The sequence below is a fragment of the Eschrichtius robustus genome, chromosome 7, assembly GCF_028021215.1.
Source record: "Eschrichtius robustus isolate mEscRob2 chromosome 7, mEscRob2.pri, whole genome shotgun sequence".
NCBI lineage: Eukaryota > Metazoa > Chordata > Mammalia > Artiodactyla > Eschrichtiidae > Eschrichtius > Eschrichtius robustus.
In genome coordinates, this window is record NC_090830.1 from 90,655,297 (window position 1) to 90,681,936 (window position 26,640).

The 26,640-nt window shown below is 51.4% G+C and overlaps 1 protein-coding gene and 1 long non-coding RNA gene across 5 annotated transcripts in view; one reads left to right on the forward strand and one right to left on the reverse strand.

Annotated features, from left to right (window-relative positions):
• The first annotated feature begins 286 nt into the window (after positions 1-286).
• LOC137767276 (uncharacterized) lies at positions 287-10,545 on the forward strand. Its single transcript, XR_011074500.1, has 3 exons — positions 287-362; positions 1,855-1,948; positions 9,694-10,545. It is a non-coding gene; the product is annotated as an uncharacterized lncRNA (long non-coding RNA).
• The window catches only part of ARHGAP22 (Rho GTPase activating protein 22), a 211,889-nt gene continuing 190,110 nt past the window's right edge, over positions 4,862-26,640 (reverse strand). For all 4 annotated transcript variants that reach the window (XM_068548041.1, XM_068548040.1, XM_068548038.1 and 1 more), the window contains 6 exons: positions 21,008-21,215; positions 15,622-15,754; positions 14,653-14,726; positions 13,937-14,058; positions 11,121-12,024; positions 4,862-5,389 (listed from right to left, as the gene is read on the reverse strand). In XM_068548041.1, coding sequence (XP_068404142.1) covers positions 5,161-5,389; positions 11,121-12,024; positions 13,937-14,058; positions 14,653-14,726; positions 15,622-15,754; positions 21,008-21,215 — 1,670 coding nt within the window. In that variant the 3' untranslated portion in view covers positions 4,862-5,160. The remainder of the gene's footprint in view (positions 5,390-11,120; positions 12,025-13,936; positions 14,059-14,652; positions 14,727-15,621; positions 15,755-21,007; positions 21,216-26,640) is intronic.

The window sequence follows — 26,640 nt, forward strand, 5'->3', positions numbered from 1 at the left end:
AGTATTCACTGCCTTCAAAATCTGGCATAAGGAAACTGCATACAGCACTATGAAATTACTGTGGTAATGTGAGCATGTGCTCTGACACCAGATACCTAAAGTAGAATCCTGGCTTCACACTAGTTGCCTCACCTACAGCAAGTTGCCTAAACTCTTTATGGCTCTGTTCTCTCAGAAGGGGTTAGAGGGAGAAGGTGATTCTGATATAGAAATAGAACTATGAGGGGGATGGTTGTTCTACAGGCTTCCCAAGATGATTCTGATCTGGCCTGTCCATTCGTTACCAGCTGCCTTGGAGAACTAAATACCAAATCCTCCACCAGGAGCAGTGACGAATGGGAGACGGTGCAGCAAAGAATGAGGTAGGTCATGCTCCAGGGTGTCATTAAGAAGGGAACTGGGAAGGTACCAGGAGACTGCTGATGGAGCCCAGAGAGGGATGAGGAAGTGGAGGAGGGGCAGACCATGCTGCCAAAGTGGTTATCATGCCCCCGCCCTCCCTAAAACCCTTCAAGGACTCAGTACCTAGCAGTGATGCCCCAAGTTTGTTGCACTGAACACTAGTTCTGTATTGAATTAGTAGCAGTATTCTTGGAGAGCTTACTCTATGCCAGGCACTTAAGTGCTTTGACTGTATGAGCTCACAGAGTTTTTACAACAACTTTATGAGGTAAGAACTGTTACTCTCCCCTCCTATTATATGATCAAACTGAGGCACAGAGATGCTGAGTAACTTGCTCAGGGCTACACAGCCAACAATGCAGTGGGGCTGGGATCTGAATCTGGGTAGTCTGCCTCCATTTTCACTCTAACCACTGTGCTCTACTGCCTGAGAAATCTCATGTGAATAAAGCGTTTTGTGTTCAAATAAATTTGGGGCTGCTACCTAAAGGTAAGCATGTTCATCATTTTTCAGGACTTCTCAAAGAGTTTGGTATGCATTTCCATAAACCTACCTCAACTGTGTCCCCGTCCTCCATCTTCCTATCTCTCTCCGAAGCCAACCCCTCCACTTTCATTGTCTTTTTTCAGACTTGCCTCTCCTCGTTATTGCCTTCTTTTCTTCCTCACCAGTCTCTCCCTCTCTGCTGGATCATTCTTGGCAGCATACAACCATGCTCTAGTAATCCCCTTCTTTAAAAGCTCTCCCTTGCCCCCTCCACTTTACCACCCTATTTTTCTGCTCCCATTCACATCTGCACTTCTGGGAAGACTGGTCTGGGCACAGTGTCTTCCCTTCACCTCTCATTCAGTCTTCAGTCCATTACTGTCTAGCTTCTGGCCTGTCACGCTACTCCACTTGGCCTGGACCACACCAGTAGCTCCCTGACTAAATTCCCTGCTGCTACTCCCTCCCGCCCCTAAATTCATCCACTGTCCACCAGGGGCCAAAGGAGTCTTGTTGAATGCAAGCCAATTCATGTCTGTTTATTTAAAGCACTTGAATGCTTTCCTATATCCCTTCAAATAAAAATAACTCTACCATGGGAGACAGGGCCCTACACGGTCTGGCCCCTGCCTGATTCTAGCCCCGTCCATCTCCCACCATGCCAGCAAGGATGTTGGCACTCATGTAACTTTTATAGCTCTTCCCCTTCTGCCTGCGGCTGTCTGGTTGCATGACTGCCCCTTCCTGTCCTTCAGTCTCAGTTCTGTCACAAAGGGACAGTGTCTCATATGTGAGACAGCTCCCAGCTAAGTAGATATATGACAGTTACTCCACCACTGCTGCTGCCACGTCTTGCTGTCCCTTTGTGATGGAACTACGTAGGATACTGGGAGAACTCTCCAGGGGGCTGGGGCCCTGCATCAAAAGAGGGGGATATTGTCACTGACTCCATTTATTGCCCACAGATCGCGGAGCCTGGTTACATGGACTCCATTCTGAAGCCCATTTACTGTGTGGAGTGAACACGGTTCATGCCTGGTCTGTTATTCCACCAGCCAGGTAAAACAAAGAATCTCTCTCCCTCTGTTTTTCTGTCTCTGCCTCTGTCTCTTTCATACACACACATCCCTAAAACTGTATTCTAACTTCTTAAAAAAGGGACATTTGCCAGTCTTTTAAAATAAGCCAACTCCCTTTTTTTCAGTATGAGACTTAAAATTTGCAGTTTTTCTTTAGAGTCAAACACAAATTTTAAAACACTTTTGAAGTAATTTGGGAGCAGAATCCTAGATTTTCAATTTTCCACTATTGCATGGTTGATTCATCCATAATTTGACAATTTTTTTTAGTAAGTTGCCTTTACTGAGAGCATTCATGTAGGTTTTCAAAAAATTGATTCCGTCTTTTCATATTTGTAATTCATTGGTTTACTTATTATTATTTTCAAATTTAAGGATTTATTGTTATTAACCCCTTAATCTCTAAACTCTGATTACAGAATTTAGTGACAGGCTTCAAGAGGTCTTTGAAAGCTGAATTTTTAGTATATGTGGTTATTTTTCTTCTTCAAAGGGTCCACAGGCTTCGTCAGATTCTCAAATGTATTTTTTTAATTGAAGTACAATGTTATTTTAATTACTGCTGTACAGCAAAGTGAGTCAGTTGTGTGTATATATATATATATATATACACATACACATTCTTTTTCTTTTTTTATATTCTTTCCCATTACGGTTTATCATAGGATATTGAATATAGTTCCCTGTGCTATACAGTAGGACCTTGTTTATCTATCCTATATATAAAAGCTTACATCTGCTAACCCCAACCTCCCACTCCATCCCTCCCCCAACCCCCTCGGCAACCACCAGTCTGTTCTCTATGTCCGTGATTCTGTTTCTGTTTCATAGATAGGTTCATTCATGTCATATTTTAGATTCCACATGTGATATCATATATTTGTCTCTTTCTGACTTAACTTCACTTAGTATGATAATCTCTAGTTGCATCGGCTTACTAAATATTAAATGATGTCATTACAGTAGGTACAACTTGAATCCACAGGTTTGGGAACAGGTTCTGTAAATGCAACTCAGCTGGAGAGAATGAAGCGGATGAGGACAGGGTACTGGGCTAGAGCCCCTCAGTCTCAGTGCTCAGCGTGCTTTACAGGCAGAAGTCAGTACGTTTTACAGATAGAATGGAGGGTGCTGGTTAAATGGAAATTGGAGGGCAGAACATCTACTGAATATTGCCAGCTAATTTTCAGAGAAAAATCACATTTGCAGGTCTTAGTTTTGCCAGCAGGTGGCAGATGCGGCTCATGAGCTGGTTTTGGGCAAGGACTTGGCCAGAAGCTGAGCCTTTGCCACTATTAATGGCTAAGAGAAGACAGCCTCCCTTTCATCATGTGAAACCCCTTTGGTCTTTTCTGCTCTTTTGATAGCCTGGCAGCATTTTCTCTCTAGGTCAAAGTCGGCAGAATTTCAGGGCTCTGGTGAGGGAACTCAGGACCATAAAATACACTGGTGTTCCCACCAATCTCCTAACCAATCTCAGTTTCTCCTCTGAATGGGGAGCATGCAGCTAATTCCTTTGTTACTGAGTTGTTGTGAGGAATCAGTCACTTCGCATTATTTTCCTTCTCCTTGAACAGAGGAAGGCAATATTTCACCTTCTGGGAAAGCTAGTCACCCAGACTGACTGCTGTGATGGCACTGGTCCTGGGAGCAGCAGGTAGTGCTCTCCACTCATCCCACCCCTCAGAGCTCTGCAAGAGAACTCTGACTGCTGATGATGCTGAGGGCCCTCGGCAGCCACTTGTCCTCTTGGCTGGTGAGGCCAAAAGTGACCCAGCAGCAGACCAGTCATTGGCCTGCCTCACCACTGTGAGAGTTACCAGTTGGTCCGGGCCTGTAGGCTTGCACCTTAATAAGTGTAGAGCCAGCACTTCTGGGAGCACTGAGACCCTGGCATTTAGAGCACTGCTATCACATGATAGTTTATACCTGACTCCAGGTAGATGGGTGGTTGGGCCTGAATGACTTCTCCAGAGACGATAGTCAGAAATTGGGGCACTTTGTTGACCCCACTCCCCTCAAAACCACTGCAGTTTATGCTGGGGGTAGTGAGAGGTGATAGGTAAGGATACCATGAGCAGGAGCAAGTGATGCTGGCGCCAGCACTGCCTGTGCCCCGGAGGCCAGTCCCCTCTGCTCAGAGGTGGCTTCTTTGGTGCCCCTGAAGGCCCATCCTGTGGATCTCTGGCCCAGGCCTGGGCTGTGTGTGGTGGCAGCCACGGAAAGGCTTTCTTGGAGGATTTACCCCCGTGGAGCCTTGAAGTCTGAGGATGAACTGGAGGACGAAGGTAAGCAGGCAGGGAAGGGAGAGGGATTAGCACCAGCTCGAGGGGAATTTGCAAGGGAGATGGGCACAGTCTGAGGCGTCTGCACCTGGAGGACAGAGAACAGGCACTACCTACCACCTTGGCTCACCTTTCCTTTAGAGGCACACCTTGTCACCCTGCACACTCCCGGGGTGCAGAAGCAGGGAAGTGCAGCACCCTTGCTGAGCTCTGACTCACAGGCTCTGGCTTTGGAGCAGAGCTAGAGTCAAGGGAAGGAAAGCAGGTTACAGGGGAAGGCCTGAGAGGAATTCCAGGACAGACACAAGCTGCAGAGGCCCAGGTGGCTCAGAGAGGGAGCAAGCAGTGAGGAAAGCCATCCTGCCCAGAGCACAGAAGATGGAGCTGAGAGCACAGAGATGTGCCTAAGTCCAGCTTCAATGACCATGGCAACACTGGGTGCTCCTCTGGGACCTTTGCACCCCACTTCTGAAGGCCCCATGCCATTCCACCCATGGGACACCTTGAGGACTCCCAACCCTGCGAGAAACAGGAGAGGTCACTTGGTACCCTCACTTTGCATGCCCATAAAGGAGTCAGGCATCCAGGCATCATGCTTTCAGGGCAAATTTAATAAAGAATGCAAAAAGGTCCCGGTGAGCTACTCAGATCCCGGGTGCCACCTGTTTGGGCAGCCACAGGACTGTCCCCTCTGACGCCTGCCACACCCTACTCAGAGCAGCATCCAGATCCAGAGCGGGGCTCGGGCTCCCGACAAGGGGTGTGAGGACTGCTCTCTCCAGCTGGCACCAGATCTCCTGGCACCACTGAGGCCCAGGTCCAAGCTGCAGAGGCTCTGGTTCCTCCCGAGGCCGCAGGAGGTTAGGGAGGGCAAGCTGAGCAGCAGCAGCGAACTCCCCCCACTCCTTTACTTCGGTGCTCTGGCACCTTTTGCCCCAGCAGTCAGGCTTCCCAGGGTTGAAAAAAACTCCTCCATCTCCTTCTGCAGCAGCTGGTTCCTCTTCTCTGCATCCTCCCGTGCCCGCTCCGAGTTCCTCAGCTTTATTTCCAGCATTGTGTACTTTTTCTTTTCCTGGTCTAGTTCTTCTTCTAGCTGTGACATTCGTTTCCTCAGGTCAGCACTACCTTCTTCGAGTCTTAAAATTCAAGAAGAAAGACATCATTTTAGACTTGGGCCTGCTGGGTTTGCCAAGAAAACCCCATTGTCATCAGACACTTGATGGGGCGAAGGAGCTGGTCGGGCCTGGGACCAGGGGAAGGACGTGTGCGGGCTCAGACCCAGTGCTGGGTGAGGCTGCATGGACTGCATCTCTTCACAAAACCCTGGGGCTTTCCCCCAAGCCAGCGGGGCCTCATCCCCGAGACCCTCCCCTCAGCCTTTGGCACTAGAGGCCAGGGGCGTCCCTGAGTCCTCACTCAAATACGAAGACCACTAACCCTCCCCGCCCAGCCAACTGTCCTGCTGAGGAGGGATGGACTGCCAGCTGGCAGAGAACAGGACTGAGCCCTGCACCGAGAGGGGAGCAGGAAACTGTCCTCACATTTGCTCTTCTACGAGACCCCTTGAGCTTCAGGCAGAGACAGCAACTCACAGGAAACCCCATTCGGGTTGTCACTTCATCTTCTGTTCCCTCTCAGCCTTCACACCCGAGCCCAAATGTCTCAGCCTCTGGGAAGCCTTCACACCCGAGCCCAAATGTCTCAGCCTCTGGGAAGCTTCTCTTGATCCTCCCCAGCATGTCACCCACATTACTGCTCCTTTTTGCTACCACAGAGCTACACTTCAGGCCTCTGTAGAGGTTAGCACATCTATCTTTTCAACCAGATGACCCACTCCTGTGAGGCATGAGGGACTTGCTGTGCCTGGCTCCTAGGAACCAACCTGACTACAAGACACATAACTGTGGGCAGGGCTCAAACTGCACTGAGCCCTGGTGTCTCACCCTGAAAATGCAGGGGACAGCCTTCCACCTACGCGCTATAGCTACGATGGACCGAGGAGACCACGTGTGCACAGCACGCCACCTGGCACATGGTGTACATGAAGCAAATATCCATTCCCTGCCCCATCCAGGATGAGGCCTGGGCCTTCACCCTCAACCACTGAACACAGAGCATGGAGAAGGGCTAAAGTCTGGAAGAGGATGCCTACTTTCACTACTTCGATATAGTACTGCAAGTCCTAGACACAGCAATCAGACAAGGAAAAGAAATAAAAGGTATTCAAATTGGTAGGGAGGAGGTAAAGTTGTTATTATTTGCAGATGACATGATACTATATATAGAAAACCCTAAAGACTCCACACAAAAACTATTAGAACTGATAAACGAATTCAGCAAGGTAGCAGGATACAAGATTAACATATAGAAATTGGTTGCATTTCTTTATACTAACAAACAATGAAACAAACAATCCCCTTTAAAATTGCATCCAAAAAAACAAAAAAAAAAAACCTTACGAATAAATCTCACCAAGGTGGTGAAAGACTTATATGCTGAGAACTACGAAACATTAATAAAGGAAATTGAAGGTGATTCAAAGAAATGGAAAGATATCCCATGCTCTTGGATTGGAAGAATTAATATTGTTAAAATGGTCATACTACCCAAAGCAATCTACAGATTTGATGCAATCCCTGTCAAATTACCCATGACATTTTTCACAGAACTAGAACAAATAATCCTAAAATTTATATGGAACTGTGAAAGGCCCAGAATTGCCAAAGCAGTCCTGAGGAAAAAGAACAAAGCAGGAGGCATAACACTCCCAGACTTAAGGCAATATTACAAAGCTAGAGTAATCAAAATAGCATGGTATTGGCACAAAAACAGACATATGAATCAATGGAACATAATAAAGAGCCCAGAAGTAAACCCACACACCTATGGCCAAATAATCCGCGACAGAGGAGGCAAGACTATACGATGGGGAAAAGACAGTTTCTTTAGCAAGTGGTGTTGGGAAAGTTGGACAGCCTCATGCAAATCAGTGAAGTTAGAACACACCCTCACACTATACACAAAAATAAACTCAAAATGGCGTAAAGACCTAAGACATGACACCATAAAACTCCTAGAAAACATAGGCAAAATGTTCTCTGACATAAGTCATGACAACGTTTTCTTAGGTCAGTCTCCCAAGGCAACAGAAATAAAAGCAAAAATAAACAAATGCAACCTAATCAAACTTATAAGCTTTTGCACAGCAAAGGGAACCACAAACAAAATGGAAAGACAACCTATGGAATGGGAGAAAATACTTGCAAATGATGTGACCGACAAGGGCTTAATTTCTAAAACATACAAACAGCTCATACAACTCAGTAACAAAAAAGCAAACAACCCAATTGAAAAATGGGCAGAAGACCTAAATAGACATTTCTCCAAAGAAGACATACAGGTGGCCAGAAGGCACATGAAAAGATACTCATCATCACTAATTCTTAGAGAAATGCAAATCAGAACTACAATATGAGGTACCACCTCACACTCGTCAGAATGGCCATCACTAAAAGGTCTAAAAATAACATGTTGAAGAGGGTGTGGAGAAAAGGGAACCCTCTAACACTGTTGGTGGGAATGTTAAGTTGGTGCAGCCACTATGGAGAACAGTATGGAGGTTCCTCAAAAAACTAAAAATAGAGTTGCCATATGATCCAGCAATCCCACTCCTGGGCATATACCCAGACAAAACTCTAATTCAAAAATATACATGCATTCCTATGTTCATAGCAGCACTATTTACAATAGCCAAGACATGGAAACAATCTAAATGTCCATCGAGAGATGAATGGATAAAGAAGGTGTGGTGTATATATATACAGTGGAATATTACTCAGCCATAAAAAAGAATGAAATCATGCCATTTGCAGCAACATGGATGGACCTAGAGATTATCATACTAAGCGAAGTGAATCAGAGAAAGACATATCATATCACTTATATGTGGAATCTAAAATATGACACAAATGAACTTATCTATGAAACAAACAGACTCATAGACATAGAGAACGGACTTGTGGTTGCCAAGGGGGAGGGGTGATGGTAGGGAGAGGGATGGATTCGGAGTTCAGGATTAGCAGGTGCAAACTATTATATACATAGGATGGGTAAACAACAAGGTCCTATTGTATAGCACAGGGAACTATATTCAATATCCTGGGATAAACCATAATGGAAAATAATATGAAAACGAATATATGTATAACTGAATCACTTTGCTGTACAGAAGAAATTAACACAATGTTGTAAAACAACTATACTTCAATTAAAAAAAAAAAGCATGGAGAAGGGAGAAAGCCTCCCTTCACGCCAGCCTCCCATCTGGGGAGCACGGGGCATAATGTCAGAAGACTCACCCCCCGCCAAGGCAGGGGCAGCAGGCCCCCCATGAGCCCTCTCACTGCTTCTCCTCCTGTCCAGGCCCCTCCTTTGTCAGGTCCTCCCTGCCCCCGGGTGCTCCTGAGCACAGCCTCCATGCCACTCCTTGAGGGACCTTGTGCAGCCTCAGACTTGAAGCACTTAAAGCACTCAATGTGCTGACAACCCTCAATCTTTATCTCCCTCAAGTCCACTCAGAAACTTAATAATAAGTATCTCCAACTTAACAGACCCACAGCTGAGCTCCTGCCCTCCTTCCCCAAGTCACCCTCCTATAGCCCCAGTCTCCCCAGCTCAGTGACCACCTTCTTCCAGTTGCTCGGCCAAAACAAAAATGGTGTCTCTCAAGTCAGTTCTTTTTCTCACCACCACACCCGATCAACTGGAAAAACGCAAACATATTCAGAATCTGGCTGCTTCTCCCACCTCGACTGCTGCCCTGTAGGTCCATGCCAGCCACAGGTCTGACCTAGATGGCCATGGCCTCCTAACTGGTCTTTGTCTGCCTCATCAAGCGCTCCTGAGCACAGCAGTCAGTGCACCTCATCAAAGTGATCAAAGTCCTCCAGGTCTTCCAGCAGCTTCACATCTCACTGGCAATAAAATCAAAGCATCACTCCTGCTAAACGCCTTGCCGCCTGCCCCACCCCGACTCCGCCACGCTTTCAGAGCTTGCCCAGACACTCCGCCAGTACACAGTGGGGCAGGGACTCGAACCCATAGCCTGCCAGGCAACAATACTGCATTTCCCCTGAGAACCCCAGCCTCCAAGAAGGTGAAAGATCTAGAAGCTCAAGTCAGCTCCACAAACAGCCAAGAAAGTGAGATGTTGATTCTGATCCCCTCTAAGGCTGCCCTCAGACAGTGTCCGCTGAGTAACACTTCCTGTACACTCTGAGCTCATCTTCAGCAGTAAACTACCTTCCAGTGAATCTGCAGAGAGCTCCTGCTATTAGCTCTGCCTGGTAAATTCCAACCCAGTGCTTACATTGTGGGTTTTCTCCACAATTTTAAACCCCGGGGTTTTACTCATACTGTGTCCTTTCTCCTCCTTGCTCAGCTCAGTCCTGTCGGTCCTTCAAGTCCTGGCTCTGACATTGCCTGCTGTGACCCCCGCCCCCCCGACTTCCCCCATGGCAGGGGCTGCTGCCCTCATAGCCCCTTTCCTGCCATCTTCCTGCCGTGAACACAGACTGCACACACCTGACACTCCCCAGGTGCCCAGGAGACAGCTGCCAGCAGAACAAAAGGGTCAAATGCTACCATTCCAGCTCCTTGTGGGAATCCCAGGCTCAGAAATAGAAGCATGAATCCCTTCCACCTCCACTGTCTGATGGAAAAAGGAACCACTCAGAACGCGCTGAAGCCCCCTGCTAGTGGGTGGGACATGGGTTCATAGGTCTGATGCATAGGCTGAGGCAAGGCCTGGGGCAAAAGGAGCTAAGGGGTCTGAGATGCTGATGGAAGCACTGCTCACTGTCCAGTGTAGGCTCTGCTGGTGATTGTAATTGGGGAACTTGGCCTCTCAGAGCTGGAAAATGCCCTCTGCACAGGGAGGCTGGGAGGATGGATCCAGGGCCCATCAGTGAACAAGCCTGCAAGCCTTAAAGGGTGGCACGAGGGACTTCCCTGGTGGCACAGTGATTAAGAATCCGCCTGCCAATGCAGGGGACACGGGTTCGAGCCCTGGTCCGGGACGATCCCACATGCCACGGAACAACTAAGCCCGAGCGCCACAACTACTGGGCCTGCGCTCTAGAGCTGGCGAGCCACAACTACTGAGCCTGTGCGCCTAGAGCCTGTGCTCCGCAACAAGAGAAGCCACCGCAATGAGAAGCCCATGCACCACAACGAAGAATAGCTCCTGCTCACGGCAATTAGAGAAAGCCCGTGGGCAGCAACGAAGACCCAACGTGGCCAAAAATATATAAATAAATAAATTTATGTATTAAAAAAAAAGGTGGCATGAGGCGTCCTCTGTGACCCAGCAGAAGGGAGGGCTTGGCTCCCTCCTCAGAGAAAATCGGATTTCGATCCAGAAGTCCTCATTCTACATCAGGTCCAACCACGGTCAGTCAAACAGGCTGGCCTGGGGCCTGCAGTGCACGCGTGCCCTGCCCCAGTCCCAGTTCCTGGGCTACAGGACATACCTTGGGGGCCTGCCTCCTCCCTGACTGAGGGCCCCAGAGGGACCCCCACTCTGAGCCTCTCCATCAAAGGTGTCTGACAGCATGCCAGCCCCTCAGCTCCTGAGCTTTCCCAGACATAGGATCCCCAGCCCTCCACTCCCAGCCCTGTCCTGCGGGCATTGGCCCAGAAAGGCGGCTCCTGGGCGCCGGCTGCTCTGAGCCCTGCCAACAGGAGGCTTTCTTTCAGAGCCAGAGGCCAACTGCCCGGACTGGTGCCCAGTGAGCTGGCTGGCTGCGAGGGCCCTGCCTGGCCCGGGAGCGCCCGCCTCGCACTTGCCCAGCAGCTGCAGCCCTTTACCTTTTCACACTTATCTCGTACTCAGTCCTCTGCCGGCACAGCTCTGCCCTGAGCTCCGTGACCAGGCCCTGGAGAGCCTCAGTACGGTGGGCGAGGTCCTGGGTGGGGCTGCCTGGGTCACTGGGCTCACTGCTGCTGATGCAGGCGCCCACCCTGTCCAGGCCGTGGTCCAGGTCTGGGGATCTGCACTCCTCGCTGCTGCTGGGGACAGGGGAGGGCTCGAGGGCCCCCTCAGTGTGGAGGGAGCTGCAGGCAGAGGAGTCACTGGCCCTGCACGCTGTGCAGCTGCTGACTGAGCCCCTGGCTGAGGCCTCGCCGGAGGAGTCCCCAGACCATGGCATGCTGGCCACGCTGGGTGTGCTGGGAAAGGGGTTGGGCAGGGGCACGTTGTCATAGGTGGAGAGTCTCTGCTCGGAGCCTGAGTCCTTGAACCGGTCTCCCGATGAGGCCCGGTGGTGGCCTCGCAGGGAGGATAGCCCGTTCATGAGCCAGTTCCCTCCGGAGGAGATGATGGGCACCTCCAGGGATGAGGTGCCCACCTTCGGGCTCCCCGACCGGGACCCTGACTGCCGGAAGGATGACCTCCAGTTGGGCAGAGTCTGCACCTTCTTCCCAGGGCTGGTGGCAGCAGGGCTGCTTCGGCTACCCAGGCCCGTGGAAGAGGTTCTAGAGAATGCCGCCACGGCAGCCCCATCCAGAGAAGAGGTCCTGTGCGAGGGCAGGCCGGGGGCGCTGGGGCTGCCAGGCTCTGCCCGGCTGTCCCTGGTGACCTCCTCGGAGCCCCATCCCACGGTGCATGGTGGGCTCCCGCGTGGGGAGGCTGGCCCTTCCGTGGTCCTCGAAGTGAAGAGCTGGCTGTGTTTGCGGATCAGGACGGTCATCAGGTGCTGCACCAGAGAAGTGCCTGCCAGGAAGAAGGAACGAGAAAAGCCGGGCTGTGAATGCCTCCAGTCCAGGCTCTCCAGACCAGTCAGGGGAAGCTGCAGCTCGAACCCAGGGTGCCCAGCCCTGATAGTAGCCCCAAACCAGCCTACTTCTCAAGTGAGGACTCAACAAGAGCTGGCCATGTGCCGCCCCAAAGGAAAGGATGGCCACCACCCCCTCCAAGTCCAGGCAGGGACAGAAGGACCATACCCAAGAATCTCCGTCCTCCAGTGTGGGCCCTGGAGCACAGAGGGGCACTGTGCCTTCGCACCCACTCCACCCAGCTGGCGGGGGGAGGAGCAGGCACAATGCCTGTTACGGCTGCGGGCGGAGCCAAGGGCAGGCTGGGACTGGAGACCAGGACCTGGACGGCAGGGCCCTCGGCTGCCCCATATGCTGCCCACAGTGGCCGTGCCTGACCGTCCATCCTCTGGGGGGCACAGGGCTCTGGGACACAGAGTAGAGATGTCTTACAGGTACATGTAGGCACACATACACAACCCATACACACAGAGTCATATACACACAACCCCGTGCACAGACAGATGCACACGGCTGCCCCCCAACGTGAACAGCCCCCCACACATGCACACAATCCCTCTTCTCCAGGCCACAGCCCCTGAGATGCAGCCTGTGGCATCTGTGGGGACTCGGTTCCTGAGGCTGTGGGGTGGGGGGAGCGGTCAGTGACAAAGGGAGGCGGTGCAGAGGGACCATGGTATCGATCCTCCTGCCTCGTTCCCTCCTGTTGTCCTCAACCAAGTACCAGAGACTGGGGAGGCTTCTGCGTGATGAGGAGGGTGAAGTACTTGGGTGGACCCTCCCACTAGAAGTAACTGAGAATCGTGGGGAAAACTAAGTAAACAATCTTTAGTCCAGAAAAGTAGGTGAGGCAGGAACTCAGCAAGTCAGTGGGGTGAGCATCTGCCCTCAGACATTTGTGCAACCTGGCAGGCAGGAGCGCTGGGGAGACCTGCCAGTCAGGCCAAGGGCGTGCCAAGCGAGAGCACCACCCCCAACGGTCACACCCTTGGCTGGGAGCAGCAAGGGACAGCTCCACAGCCCACCCCGCCCCTCCCCTAGGTCACGCGCAACAGGAATGGCCACTCTGCCCTCAGCCTGCCTGGCGCTAGGGGCAGCGGGCTCCAGCTGGCGTCGGGTGGGTCCTGTGTGAGTCCCCGCCGGTGGCTGCGCTCAGCCAGGACTGGCTGCGGGTGTTCTGCCTGTGAGCGGCTAGGCTCTCACACTAACCCCGCCGGGACAGTCTTCCATGGGGTCTCCAAGCAGGGCTCTCATTTCCATGCCAGCCTGCACCTGTGCCCTTTGAAAAGTCGGGCTGACAGAGTCACCTTGCCTCTCCTGGCCTGTCTCATCAGTAAAATGGGGGCAGTAACCACAGCGCGGGCTGCTTGTGAAGATTAAAATGCGGTGGCAGAAGTAAAGTACTTAGCAGAGGCCGGGGCATGTTAAAAGCAGCTGCTGTTGCTGCTATTTTTTTAAATCATTATTAGTCTTCGTTATAGAACGGAATATCCCTAGGGTTTGCAAAAGCTCTGACATCCAGAAGAAGCCTGTGACAATTACTTAATTGAAAATTACTTTAGTAAAGCAAAAACATCTCTGTGTATTCAAGGGCAAGGGCGCTGACCTTTTCCACACCCGCCCCCCAGCCTCTCCCACCATTTAACTGCACCTTATGACCCCATCCACAGGGCAAAGCTCCTTTTCCTCTTGTAGCTGCCCCATGGGGGAGGAGGAGCTGGAGGAGGCGGGGTCCAGAGAGGCTGCCGCCAAGTCCCCAGCGCCCTTCCTGCTGGCCTGGCGTTGAGGATGCTGAGGACTTGCCCAGGATCAAGGCGAGCCCAGAGCACCACGCACACCCCCACCATTACCTTCCATGATGGTCACTGGGTCTTCTATCTGTGGCCGAAGTATATTAGGTCCAAAAACAGTTGCCAGGTTCTGGACGCTCATCTTGTTGACATCTGAGTGGGACTGAACTTCATCCAGAAACCTGCAAAGTAAGGAAGAGACAGTTGGCAGAGAAGCAAATCCTGATGCCAGATCTACTGGGAACTGCCTGGCCCCCATGCTCAGCTGCACCCACATTTCCACAGCTGCTAAGCACAGCCAGCTGCCCCTGCCAGGCTTGGAAGAAGGCAGAGCTTCCCCTAAGATCTGAGAGGGCCATCAGAAGCAAAGGCCACTGGGACAAGGGCCTGTCATGGAAGGGGACACAATTCTCCCACCTGCAGTGGGAGTAGATGCCCAGGAAGGCCCAGATCCCCCCAGACACGGGGCTAGGTGAAGGCCACCCTGCATGTCCTCTCCTGGCACCCTAAGCCTAGGTTGTGGTCAGGAGGCAGACCCATGGGGAGGGGATGGTGAGAGGCACCCAGAGGAGGCAGAAGGAACAAAGGCTGTATCCTTTTCCTTCAGGAATGATGTGCTCAGGACTGTAAGCTCTATGAGCGCAGTGACTGTGTTCTTCTATATTCCCCATTGGCTTGACAGACATGTGAGTGGAAGCATGACCCAGGCCCCCGACCCCCTTGAAGGGCAAGGAGCCAGAGCACAGGGGAGGGAAGCCCCACCCCTAGTCACTTACTTGCAGATATATCTGAGCAGGTTGTAATTGACCAGGGGAAGGCTGCTCACTTGTTTAGCCAACTCCAGAGTTCCCTTGGGATTGAGAGAGGAAAAGCAGCATTTCAAAGACCAGCAAGGAGGCCCCAGTCCTTCTCTTACTAGAGGGAGTAGGGGGTGAGAATCCGAGTCCAGACCTCCATCCACAGCCCATGGGCCTGGCCCCAGGTGACCAGAGGGCACCACCACTTCCATCTCCCTGGCTTGTGACCTCTGGGGGGAAGCAGATTTACTTTCGAGAAGCCGTTGTGAGGGATGTGCCTCTGCAGGGCCACAGAGGAATGTCAGGGCCAGCTCACTGATTGAGGTACAAATATTTGCCAGATAAAGACCCCTCATCTCCCACACAGTCAGAGGGAGGGCAAACAGTCCTTCCCCAGCCGGAGCCCACCAGGGCTGCAGGCGGCCACTGCAGGGGTGGGGTGGGAGGCCCTGTCCTGGGAGCAGTCTCGAATTCTTTTGGGAGGCGGCGGGATAGAAACAGATGCAAGGTCTGGTTGTTTCTGAACCCCACAGCCGGCCTGGGTAGCCTGAGTTGGTTGTGGGAGCAGGTGATGGAGCAGGAGTGCCTACTGGGTAGTGGCCCAGCCTGAGCTCCCTGTGCTCAGGGGCACGGCTGGAACACGGCCTGCTTTAGGAAGTACCTGTCCCTCTGAGAGACAGAGGGCCGCACACAGGGAGGGGATGCTCCAGGCACCTCGCCCCAGGGTGCCCTCGCACACACAGTGGGATGTTCCAGCCCTCCCCCGATTAGGAGGTTCTAGGCCTGTCCCCCACAGAGCAGGCTGCTCCAGGGCACCACCCCCCTGACACACACAGAGCAGGAGGCAGGATCTGTGTGCCATGAAGAGTCACAGAAAGTCCTGTCTCCACATACCCGCCACCAACTAGCAGGCCCACCCCCCAGGATGGGTCCCCATGAGCCACTAACCTCCCCCTCGTCCTTGGTGAGCAGCTGGGCGCAGCTAAGGAAGTCCTCATACCTGGCGAAGGGGACCACAGGCTCGGGGAGCTCCCGCAGGTAGAGCTTCAGCAGGGAGGCCACCGTGTGCACGTCTGTTGTGCTGCAGGCAGAGGGACGAGTGTGAGGCCTGGGCACCAGGGAACCGCAGGAGTGACCAGTACCCCGCCCCACCCCCACCAGGGGCAGCCTCTGCTCTCACGTCCGTGTGTGCGTGTGTGTGTGTGTGTGTGCGCGCGCCCACGCGCGCGCTGTGACGACTGGCTGGTGAACAGGTGAGCGTGAAGGGCCCCCTTCCACTGCCCTGCTGCCTGCCCCAGGGTACTGTGGAGGGTGACGTGCAGCTGCTCCACACCGGGGAGGCGGGCAGCCAGGGGCACAGCTGTCCTTCGACCCAAGCCTGAGCTTGCTTCTCTGCCCAGGCTCACCCTCCAACGGAAGCAGGAGGGCTGCTGAGCCCCTTGAAAAAGGGCAGCTGTCCCTGGGCACCTGCCACCAGGGGCTGGGCAGGTCAGAGGTCAGGCCCTTTCCCCGGCTTCTGGGCTTCTATTCACACTATGGATGCCCCATTTCCAGCGCCCCAGAGCCCCGTCTGTGCACTCCCAGGCATCAGTCTCCTGCTCATAGCTGGGAGCTGCCCAGGCTGAAGTGGGCCCTGTGGAGGGCGGCAGCCCTGGGCCTGTTTGGACTCTGGGTTCAGGTCCTGGACTGCAGTCTTGGCACCTCCTCCAAGTTTGCCTTCCAGGCTGGGCTAGGCCCCAGGTATTCATCTGCTTTTCTAGGGCCCTGGATTTAAACGCTGGACCCGCATTTCCCTCATGGGAGGTGCTGAGGAAAGATGGGCCTAGGACCAAAAGAACGTGGCTGTGCCATTAAGGTGCCACCTGGCCCTGGCTGTCCAAGGCTGGTAGCACTGAGGTAAGCCCTGGGGTCCCTTCCGCCCTGGCATTTGGAATTCTGGGGTTCCACAGGGCTACATGCACCTCAAACTCACGCACCCAGAGCCCCTCCCTGCCTCAGGACTGGTGGCTCTTGGTGGCTCTCAGTCTGGCCAGTGGAGCGGCCCCCATCCCTGCCGCCACCTCCCCTCTCCAGCCAGGCGTGCTGCCGCCCACACCCTGCAGTGCCTTCTCTCAGCCACCTCCTCTGCTGACACATCCATTTCCTGGGCGCTTAGGTCCCCAGTGGGTACCCAGCCTTGAGCCCAATGTCCCTTCTCCCACCTGGGAACCCCATGAGTTCACTGCCAGCCACTGTGTGAGCAGGAGCCCCAGGAGGACGCGGGGAGGGATGGGAAGCCAGGAGGATCAGCTGCTGGCCTTCGGACAAGGGTCAGCCATTATGTCTCCCCCGACGCAGGAGGTGGAAGCATTTCTGATCTGGGCAAGTAGACGCAGAGCGGCCCCTCCATGCTGCAGACCTTGCCTCCGCGTCCCTGCCCAGAGCCCCATCCCGGCAGCTGCTGGCTGCCCGTGGGTTACAGTGCTTCCGCGTCTGGGAGCTTGGCTCAGCCCTGACTGCCTCACCTTCTTTCTCCCTCCCTAGAAATTCACTTCCTCCCTCTCTCCCCACTCCCCACAGTTGACCCAAGGCTTCTTCTGGTCACTTTCTCCCTAAACTCCCCTCAGACCCTCCCCTCCCACACACACCTGCCTGAATCCAGCCCCCAGCTCCAGCACTCAAGGAGAATGTTCGCAGCCCAGAGCACAACGGGTGCCCACCAGCCTGTGAGCCCTTCCGGGGCAGGTGTTGTCACCTGTCCGGCTCCCTCTCCCAGGAGCAGGCACACAGCGTGCAGTGGAGGGGGGCTGGGCGCACGGGCAAGGAGGGCAACAGCTGGAGACAAGGGCTCGCCCTGGGGTCCACATCAGCTTCTGCCCTCGCTGTTGCACAGCAGGTAACCTGCCGTGAGGCAGATAACCCCCAGCCTCAGTTTCTCCATCTGCAGGATGGATCTGGTAATGCCGCCATTCCCCTGCATCTCTTCATTCCCAAAGACCCCCTCACCCCTGCCGACACCAATGTCCATCCAGAACACAGCTGTGGTCTCCTGCCCCCTACACCTTGCTCCCCTGCAGTCTGCTCTCCAGGCGGCGGCCTGGCCCATCTTTCCCATCCCAGCCCAGTCACCAAGCACTACCTCCCCGGAGGCCGGGCTGCCTGCTCTGTGCGGTGGGCCAGGCCAAGGGGAGCTTGGTGATGGGAACCCGAGCTGGTTCCCTGAGTGCATTTATTTGTCATCTGTCCTGGCCACGTGAGGGCAGGGCCTTGTCTGCTGTCTGTCGTGTTCACGGCCACTCCCCCACACCTACCAAGCGCTCTCCCTCAATGGATGGGTGCGAAGTGATGTAAGAAGAGTTGTTGCGAGAGTCACCAGAGCCACCAAGGTGGGGCACGGGGGAGACCGTCCTCGAGATGCTCGGCAACAGCACGGACAGGGCTGGGAGAGCTGCTACGGGCCAGGGACTAGAGACCAGGGTGGCAGGAAGGGACAGGTGTGGTGACTGTGGCTTCCAGGCCAGGTGGGGCTCCGTATGGAGGAGTGAGTCCAGGACTGGAGGCCGGAGTTCACGGTGCAGAGCGTGTCTATGCGCATGGAGCGAGCCAGCTCAGTCCCGGATGGCCTCTGCCAGCATGTGGGTGAGGGGAGCAGCCCTGGGACAATCCTGTCAGGAAGTGGAGAAGAGGAGCCTTGGGATGCCTGCGTTGGGGATGGGCACAATGCAGGGCCAGAGGAGATACCAGGAAGTGGGAGAGAATGGGGTCAGATACCCCGGGAGAAGCTTCCAGAAGGGAGAGGCACTCAGAGCCCGGGCCAGCTGTGGCAGTGCAGGGAACACTGTGGAGAAGGGTCCTGGAAAGGTGGGTGGAGGAGCCCTGGTGTTCAGGGGGCTGAGGACGGGCAAGGGTGGGTACGGGAGAGGAGACCCTAGGTGAGAGGCTGTCGGATGACAGGAGGGAGAAACAGGATAGTTCTGGAAGGGTGAGCAGGCTGAGAGAGGAACTTTCCTGGAGGGAGGATGTAGGTGGAGGGCAAGGGGCTCTGGGAAAGAGGCCAGGATCCAGCTGGGCAGAGCCCACCTCTGGGCATCTTGGGTGAGTTACATGGGGTCTCCCAGCCTTGGGTTCTAATCCATAAAATGGACATATGACCATTGAAGAAAAGTCTGTAAACGCACTGAGGGCAGGGCTAGTGTGGGATGCTCCAGATGGAAGCAGGGGGTCAGGCAGGGAGAGGGAGGGTGGGGGAAGAGAGGCTGAGGAGAGGTTGAGGTTGGAAGGTGCAAAGGGGGGCCTGCCCTGCCCCGTCATGCCCCTCACCCTTGCTTCTGCCCCCACCTGGCGCGGGGTTCCCCCTTGGCCACTGGCCCCTAAATCTGGTTGCTGAGCAGAGTCACTGGGGGCTTTTATACATGCAGGTTCCCACTCCTCATTCGTGTGTCTGATTCCACAGGAGTGGGGAGGGCGGGGCCTGGAACCTGGACCTTTGGTAGCTCCTGGGGACCCAGATATACTGTCTTACCGCCTGATGCCAACTCGGGAGATATCTGCAAACACGAAATGAGATCTGGCCGCCGCCCTGCTGAAACTGTGCCTGGCCTCCTGGGCCTCAGGACCAAACCCAGCTCCCTGGAGTGCCTTCCTCGGCTTTGCCCCTGCTGCACACATGCTCTGTGCAAGCTGCGGTTCCTGAAGGCCTCAGCCCGGATCCTCTCCCCTTCTGGCCCACCTGTTGAACACCCACTGGAGAGGCAGAGCCCCTCAGACACCCCCGCCTTGCAGCCCTGACTCCCGACCTCTCAGCAGTGTGGGGCAGGCCTTCCCTGGGCTCCTGTGTCTCTCTCTGGACACTTCTACTCCTCTTCCTGGGATCACCTCCAACCCATCCTCCAAGATGGGGCTTCTCAGGTTGTCCCCTTTCCTCTCTTCTCCCTCATGCCCTCCCAGGTGCACTCAACTGCTCTCACACCCTATTGTTGCCCTGTTGAAACAGAGGACACCCAACCCCACACCTGCCCCCAGAATCCTCTCCTTGGTTCTGGAACCGAGGGTCCCTCTGGCTACTGATCGCATCACTTCCCTCAGATTTCCCACCAGCACACCACACTCAGCTCCTCAGCACCTTCCCAGTGACAGGGGGAGCAGAGAAAGGAGAGGCCGTGGTCATCCACAGCCAGGGGCGTGCTCAGGGTGTGGGGTCAGTGGCAACCGGGGCCGTGGTCCCTTCTCTAAAAAACCTCAATGTCAAGAGCAAGTTTCCAGGAACCACAGAGAAGCATTATTTGAAGCAATCTCCAACCCTAACCCACAGCCACACAGGCACAGGATGGAAGAGGCTTGGCTGGCAGAGGTTCAGAGTGGACCACAAGCTCACTGAGATTATAAATAATGAACCACAAGCTCAGAGTATCAGATGGAAATTCATGAGGCTCCAGATGAAGGAACCCCTGTGTTCTCCTGGGTAGACCCCCTCTGGGGAGTGGTGATCAGTCCCAGGCTCCACATGTGAAAAAGGAATTGACAGACTCTCCTGGCTGTGGTGATGGGTCTGGGCAGATGCTGGAGGGGCTGGAAGTGTTCTGCCCCGAGAGGAAAAGACCTGAAAACGCCAGGGCCGCCAGCAGAAACCTGTGGACCTATCCTGCAACAGAGGGGCCCTCGTCTGTGAAGGCAGATCTGAGAAGAATGGGCAGAAGCTCCATGGGGGCCAGGGCTGGCTTGATACAGAAAGAATTTTCTATAAAAAACTGCCCCATGATGGAGATACCATCAGAGAGAAGAGGCCCCCAAACAGCTACCTCTCCCCCATTCTTAGCCTCTGGGCTCTAAGTGAGGCTGACTATCCCGGGGTGGAGCCCAGGACCCAGTAAGCCCCAGTGATGGGGTAGGATGGGCACTGGCCCAGGACAGGTGGAGGAGACTTGCTCCTCCGCCCCCAAAACCTGTGAGAATGTGGGGCTGGAGCCACGCCTCCATCTTGGCACCAAAGGAGGCTGGGGGGCAAGTCATCCCAAGAAAGCAGAGCCAAGAAACAGACCATGCAGAAGGCCTGGAGTCCTGGATGGTGCCAGCAGGGGCCTTTCCCTGCTCCTGCTGGGGTGGGCTTACGGGCATCCACAGTGGATACAGCCCACGTGGAGGTGGCAGGATCCACCCCTAAGGGAGATGCAGGGCTGCTGCAGTGATTCTGTGCCCCGCACTCCACCCATTGGGAGGGCTGGCTGGGCACATGTGCCAGTGTAGGGCACCATCCCATCCTCCATCCTGCACCCATGCCTCTCAGCTGGCATCCTGAGAGGAGGCTATGCAGGGGAATGGACAGGTGGCCCTATCTGCACCCCTCCCAGGAGCTCACCTGTCAAACAGTGGCTTCTCCCCACAGTCGAAGGAATCCTGCAGGTCCCTCACCAGGTTGGCCTGGCCAGGCATGCGGAAGAGGCCCTCCTCGGTGAGCCCGCGCTCCCGGATGAAGTCCACACACTGCTCCACCAGCAGGGGTGCCAGGCGCGGGCCATACTTCCGCTCGTGGTGGACTGTGTCCTCCAGGCGCTGCCCAAAGACCCCTGGGCACAGAGAGGAGCTGGTCACACCCTCAGCTAGCCGGCTCGGCTGTGGGGGAGGGCGCTGGGGACAACAGAGGGCAGGGGGTGCTGTCAGGGCCAAGGGTGGCTCCCCCGTGAGGGAGCAGGTTAGAAACTGGGAGGGCAGTCACCAGGCGGCTGGGACGGGGCAGGAGGGCATAGCGGGCAGGGGCCTGGCCTGGCCTGTGGAGCTTGTACAAGCCTGAGGACCCTCAGGGAGGGCCCTCAGGGAGCATGCATTATGCATTTTATTGATTGGCTTATTTATGCAACACTAACCTCCAAATGGAAGTGGCTTGCATTTAAAAACCCAACACTATGTCCACCGAAAGACACACTCTAGAATGTTCTTAGTGGCACTCCCTTGCAATCCCTCCAAATGGGAAACTACCTAATGCCCATGAGTGGCAGAATGAGCGGGATTGTCATGGTCTACTCATACCGTGGAGCATGGGACAGCAATGACAACAGATGGGGCACAGCTCAGGCAAAAAGACAGACGATAGATGATGTGAGAGCAGAATCACAACTCAGCATCACTGATCATTAGCGAAATGCAAATCAAAACCACCTCACACCCAGGAGGATGGTTACTATCCAAAAAACAGAAAATGTGTTGGTGAGGATGTCAAGAAATTGGAACCCTTGTGCCCTGTTCATGGGAATGTAAAATGGTGCAGCCGCTGTGGAAAACAGTATGGAGGCACCTCAAAAAATTTAAAACAGAGTTACCATATGATCCAGCAATTCTATATACCCAGAAGAAGTGAAAGCAGAGACTTGAGCAGATATATGTACACCCATGTTCACAGTAGTATTATTCACAACATCCAAATGGCGGAAGCAACCCAAGTGTCCATCAATGGATAGATGGATAAACAAAATGTGATACATACATACAACAGAATATTATTCAGCCATAAGAAGGAAATTCTGACACATGCTATAACATGGACAAACCTTGAGGACATTTTGCCGAGTGAAATAAGCCAGTCCACTAAAACAAGTAAAATACTGTATGATTCCACTTATAGGAGGTACTTAGAATAATCAAATTCATAGAGACGGAAGGTAGAATGGTGGTTGCCAGGGACTGGAGGACAATGGAATGGACAGTTATTGTTTAATGGGTAGAGAGTCTGTTTTACAAGATGAAAAGAGTTCTGGAGATGAATGATGGTGATGATTGCACATGACGAATATACTTAATGCCACTGAATTGTACACTTGAAAATGGTTAAAATTTTATGTCAGACCGATTTTTACCAAAATTTTTTAAAATGAAAAAAAACCCCCATAATTGCTAGCAAAAGCCAGACCCAGAGTGTACACTGCATGACTCCATTTATGTAAAGTGCAAAACCAGGTCAGAACACGGTTCCCTTGGTGGGTCAGTGTCTGGAAGGAGCCTGAGGGGATCTGGGGGTGCTGGTAATACTCGGATTCTGGACCTGGGCACTGCTGACCCAGCTTTGTTCACTTTGAGAAAAATCATTAAACTACACACTTGTGACACCTGCGATCTGTTCACCTTTCTGTTTGCTATATTTCAATAACATTTGCAAAAAAAAAAAAAAATTAGGAAGCAAAATATCCAAAACATTTAATACAGGACAAGAAAGCAAATGAGGGACAGAGGCAGAGAGCAAGAAGGTAAAGGAACTTTTGACCCAGAAAACCTGTGACAACTAAATATACAACTGGGCAAAGAGGTTCCTGGCAGCCCAGGCAAAGAGTGGAAGGAGTGGAGATCCATGAAGCTCCCTAACTCACAGTGATAGTGAAGGAGAAACAGACTTCTCCCAGCCCTAAGCTCTACAAGGCCTCTGGAAGGCCCGCCATCTGCCATCTCCCTGTCTCTGACTCAGAGACCATCCCCGCAGGGCGGCTGTGGGGTGGGCCAGAGCATGACATCAAAGCTCCATTCTGTCCAGGCAGTTCTGTCCTCCCAGAGGGATGCAGCCCAGGCAGGTGGCCTCCCGAGACCTGAGTGCTGAGCCAGCCAGATGAGAGGGTGGCAGGACGGATGGCTGCCTACTGTAGCTTCCCACACACAATGGCTGTTTTGAAATAAGATACATCAGTCCCTAAGACAGTGCCTGACATAGAGCAGGACTCAGTCAATGTTCCTTCTCATGCTGCTCGACCTAAAGACAAAGTATATAGAACCTGGGGGATGAGATTTCTCCCTTCTAGAAAACATGCCCACAAGGAAGGCACCCAGTGATGCCATCAATGCTTTGGGGAGAAGTGTGTGGATGCATGTGTGTGTGAATGTGTGAGTGTTCATACATACACATGCATGTGGACTTGTGTGTGCATATGTGTGTGTGTGCATGCATACATATGTGCACAAGGAAAGTGTGCTGAACTGGCCGAGACATGGCACTCATGGTGCCAGGTGATGTTCTAAGCACTTTACCTGTATCAACATATTTGATCCTCAGACAGCTGGATAACTTAGGGAATATTACCATTATTGTTATCATCATCACCATCATCATCATTCCCAATTTCCAGATGAACAAACTGAGAGGCAGCGGGCTTCAGAATGTGCCCAAGTTCAGTCGGTATGTGGCAGGGTCAAGGTTCAAACCCAGGCAGTCTACATGGAACATTCTCCTGGATAGACCACATCTTGGGCCACAAATCAGTGAATTTATGAATACTGAAATCATATCAAGAGTCTTTTCCGACCACAATGCTATGAGATTAGAAATCAATTATAGGATAAAAACTGTAAAAAACACAAACACATAGAGGCTAAACAATATGTTACTAAACAACCAAGGGATCACTGAAGAAATCAAAGAAGAAATTTAAAAATGCCTAGAGACAAATGACAATGAAAACATGATGGTCCAAAACTCATGGGATGCAGCAAAAGCAGTTCTAAGAGGGAAGTTTATAACAATACAATCTTACCTTGAGAAACAAGAAAAACCTCAAATAACCTAAACTTACACCTAAAGCAACTAGAGAAAGAAGAACAAACAAAACCCAAAGTTAGTAGAAGGAAAGAAATCATAAAGATCAGAGCAGAAATAAGTAGAGACGAAGAAAACAATAGCAAAGATCAATGAAACTAAAAGCTGGTTCTTTGAGAAGATAAACAAAATTGATAAACCTTTAGCCAGACTCATCAAGAAAAATGGGAGAGGACTCAAATCAATAAAATTAGAAATGAAAAGGGAGAAATTACAACTGACACCACAGAAATACAAAGGATCATAAGAGACTACTACAAGCAAATATATGCCAATAAAATGGCCAAGCTAGAAGAAATGGACAAATTCTTAGAAAGGTACAATCTCCCAAGACTGAACCAGGAAGAAATAGAAAATATGAACGGACCAATCACAAGTAATGAAATTGAAACAGTGATTAAAATACTTCCAACAAAAGTCCAGGACCAGATGGCTTCACAGGCGAATTCTATCAAACATTTAGAGAAAAGTTAACACCTATCCTTCTCAAACTCTTCCAAAAAACTGCAGAGGAAGGAACACTCCCCCAAGTTCTTTATATGAGGCCACCATCACCCTGATACCAAAACCAGACAAAGATACCACAAAAAGAAAATTACAGGCCAGTATCACTGATGAACATAGATACAAAAATATTCAATAGAATAGTAGCAAACCAAATCCAAAAATATATTAAAAGGATCTTACACCATGATCAAGTGGGATTTATCCCAGGAAATGCAAGGATTCTTCAATATCTGCAAATCAATCAGTGTGATACACCATGTTAACAAAGTGAAGAATAAAAACCATATGATCATCTCAATAGATGCAGAAAAGGCTTTTAACAAGATTCAACATGCATTTATGATAAAAGCTCTCCAGAAAGTGCGAACAGAGGGAACCTACCCCAACATAATAAAGGCCATATATGACAAACCCACAGCTAACATCATTCTCAATGGTGAAAAGCTGAAAGCATTCCCTCTAAGATGAGGAACAAGGCAAGAATGTCCACTGTCACAACTTTTGTTCAACATAGTTTTGGAAGTCCAAGAGTTAGAAGGAATCCAAATTGGAAAAGAAGAAGTAAAACCATCACTGTTTGCAGATGACACGATATACATAGAAAATCCTAAAGATGCTACCAGAAAACTACTAGAGCTCATCAATAAATTTGGTAAAGTTGCAGGATACAAAATTAACACACAGAAATCTCTTGCATTCATATACACTAAAATGAAATATCAGAAAGAGAAATTAAGGAAACAATCCCATTTACCATTGCATCAAAAATAATAAAATACCTAGGAATAAACCTACCTAAGGAGACAAAAGCCTCTACTCTGAAAACTATAATACTCTGATGAAAGAAACTGGAGATGACACAAACAGATGGAAGGATATACCATGTTCTTGGATTAGAGAATCAATATTGTCAAAATGACTATACTACCCAAGGCAATCTACAGATTCAATGCAGTCCCAATCAAATTACCAGTGGCATTTCTCACAGAACTAGAACAAAAAATCTTAAAATTTATGTGGAAACACAAAAGACCCTGAATAGCCAAAGCAATCCTGAGAAAGAAAAACAGAGCTCGAGGAATCAAACTCCCTGACTTCAGACTATACTACAAAGCTACAGTAATCAAAACAGTATGGTACTGGCACAAAAACAGAAGTATAGATCAATGGAAAAGGAGAGAAAGCCCAAAAATAAACTCACGCACCTATGGTCAATTGATCTATGACAACAGAGGCAAGACTGTACAATGGAGAAAAGACAGGCTCTTCAATAAGTGGTGTTGGTCATGCCAGGTAATTTTAGAGTTACACTAATGTTTACTAGAAAATCTAAAATGCCTGAGCACTTCATGCCTGAAACACAGGACTGTAGCTGAGTAAGTCCTTGACCCAAAAACAATGGATTTTCCCTCCAACCTTAGAAAATACTAAGTATCAATACTATGTAATTAGTACATACATAATACATAGTACATACACAATACATATATAATTAGTAAGTACATAATACTATGTAATTAGTATTAGAATATTTCTATTTTCATTTTCACAATTAGTAAAAAAAAAAAAAAAAATTAAAAGGTAGAGAGAGTATACTCCTGGCATCATTATAAGCTTAATATATGAATTTTGATAACCATTTTTAAAATCCATGTTCTAAGAAAATTAACTGTTTTTAAATATTTAGAAGACCAACTTCAATATCTTGAAGGCAGTGAATTCATTGTCATGTCTAATTATAAGTAAAAACAAAATCTTGAATGTAATTTTGAAGTTTTGGCTGATAGCTATTATGGGATGCTCTTCATGCTATCCTGTGCTCGGATGCTGAGCATGCATTTAGGGTAGAAAATAATAGCTTATTGTTACAACTAATCTTTTATCCATAATATGCATTTTGCCTTACCAAAAAA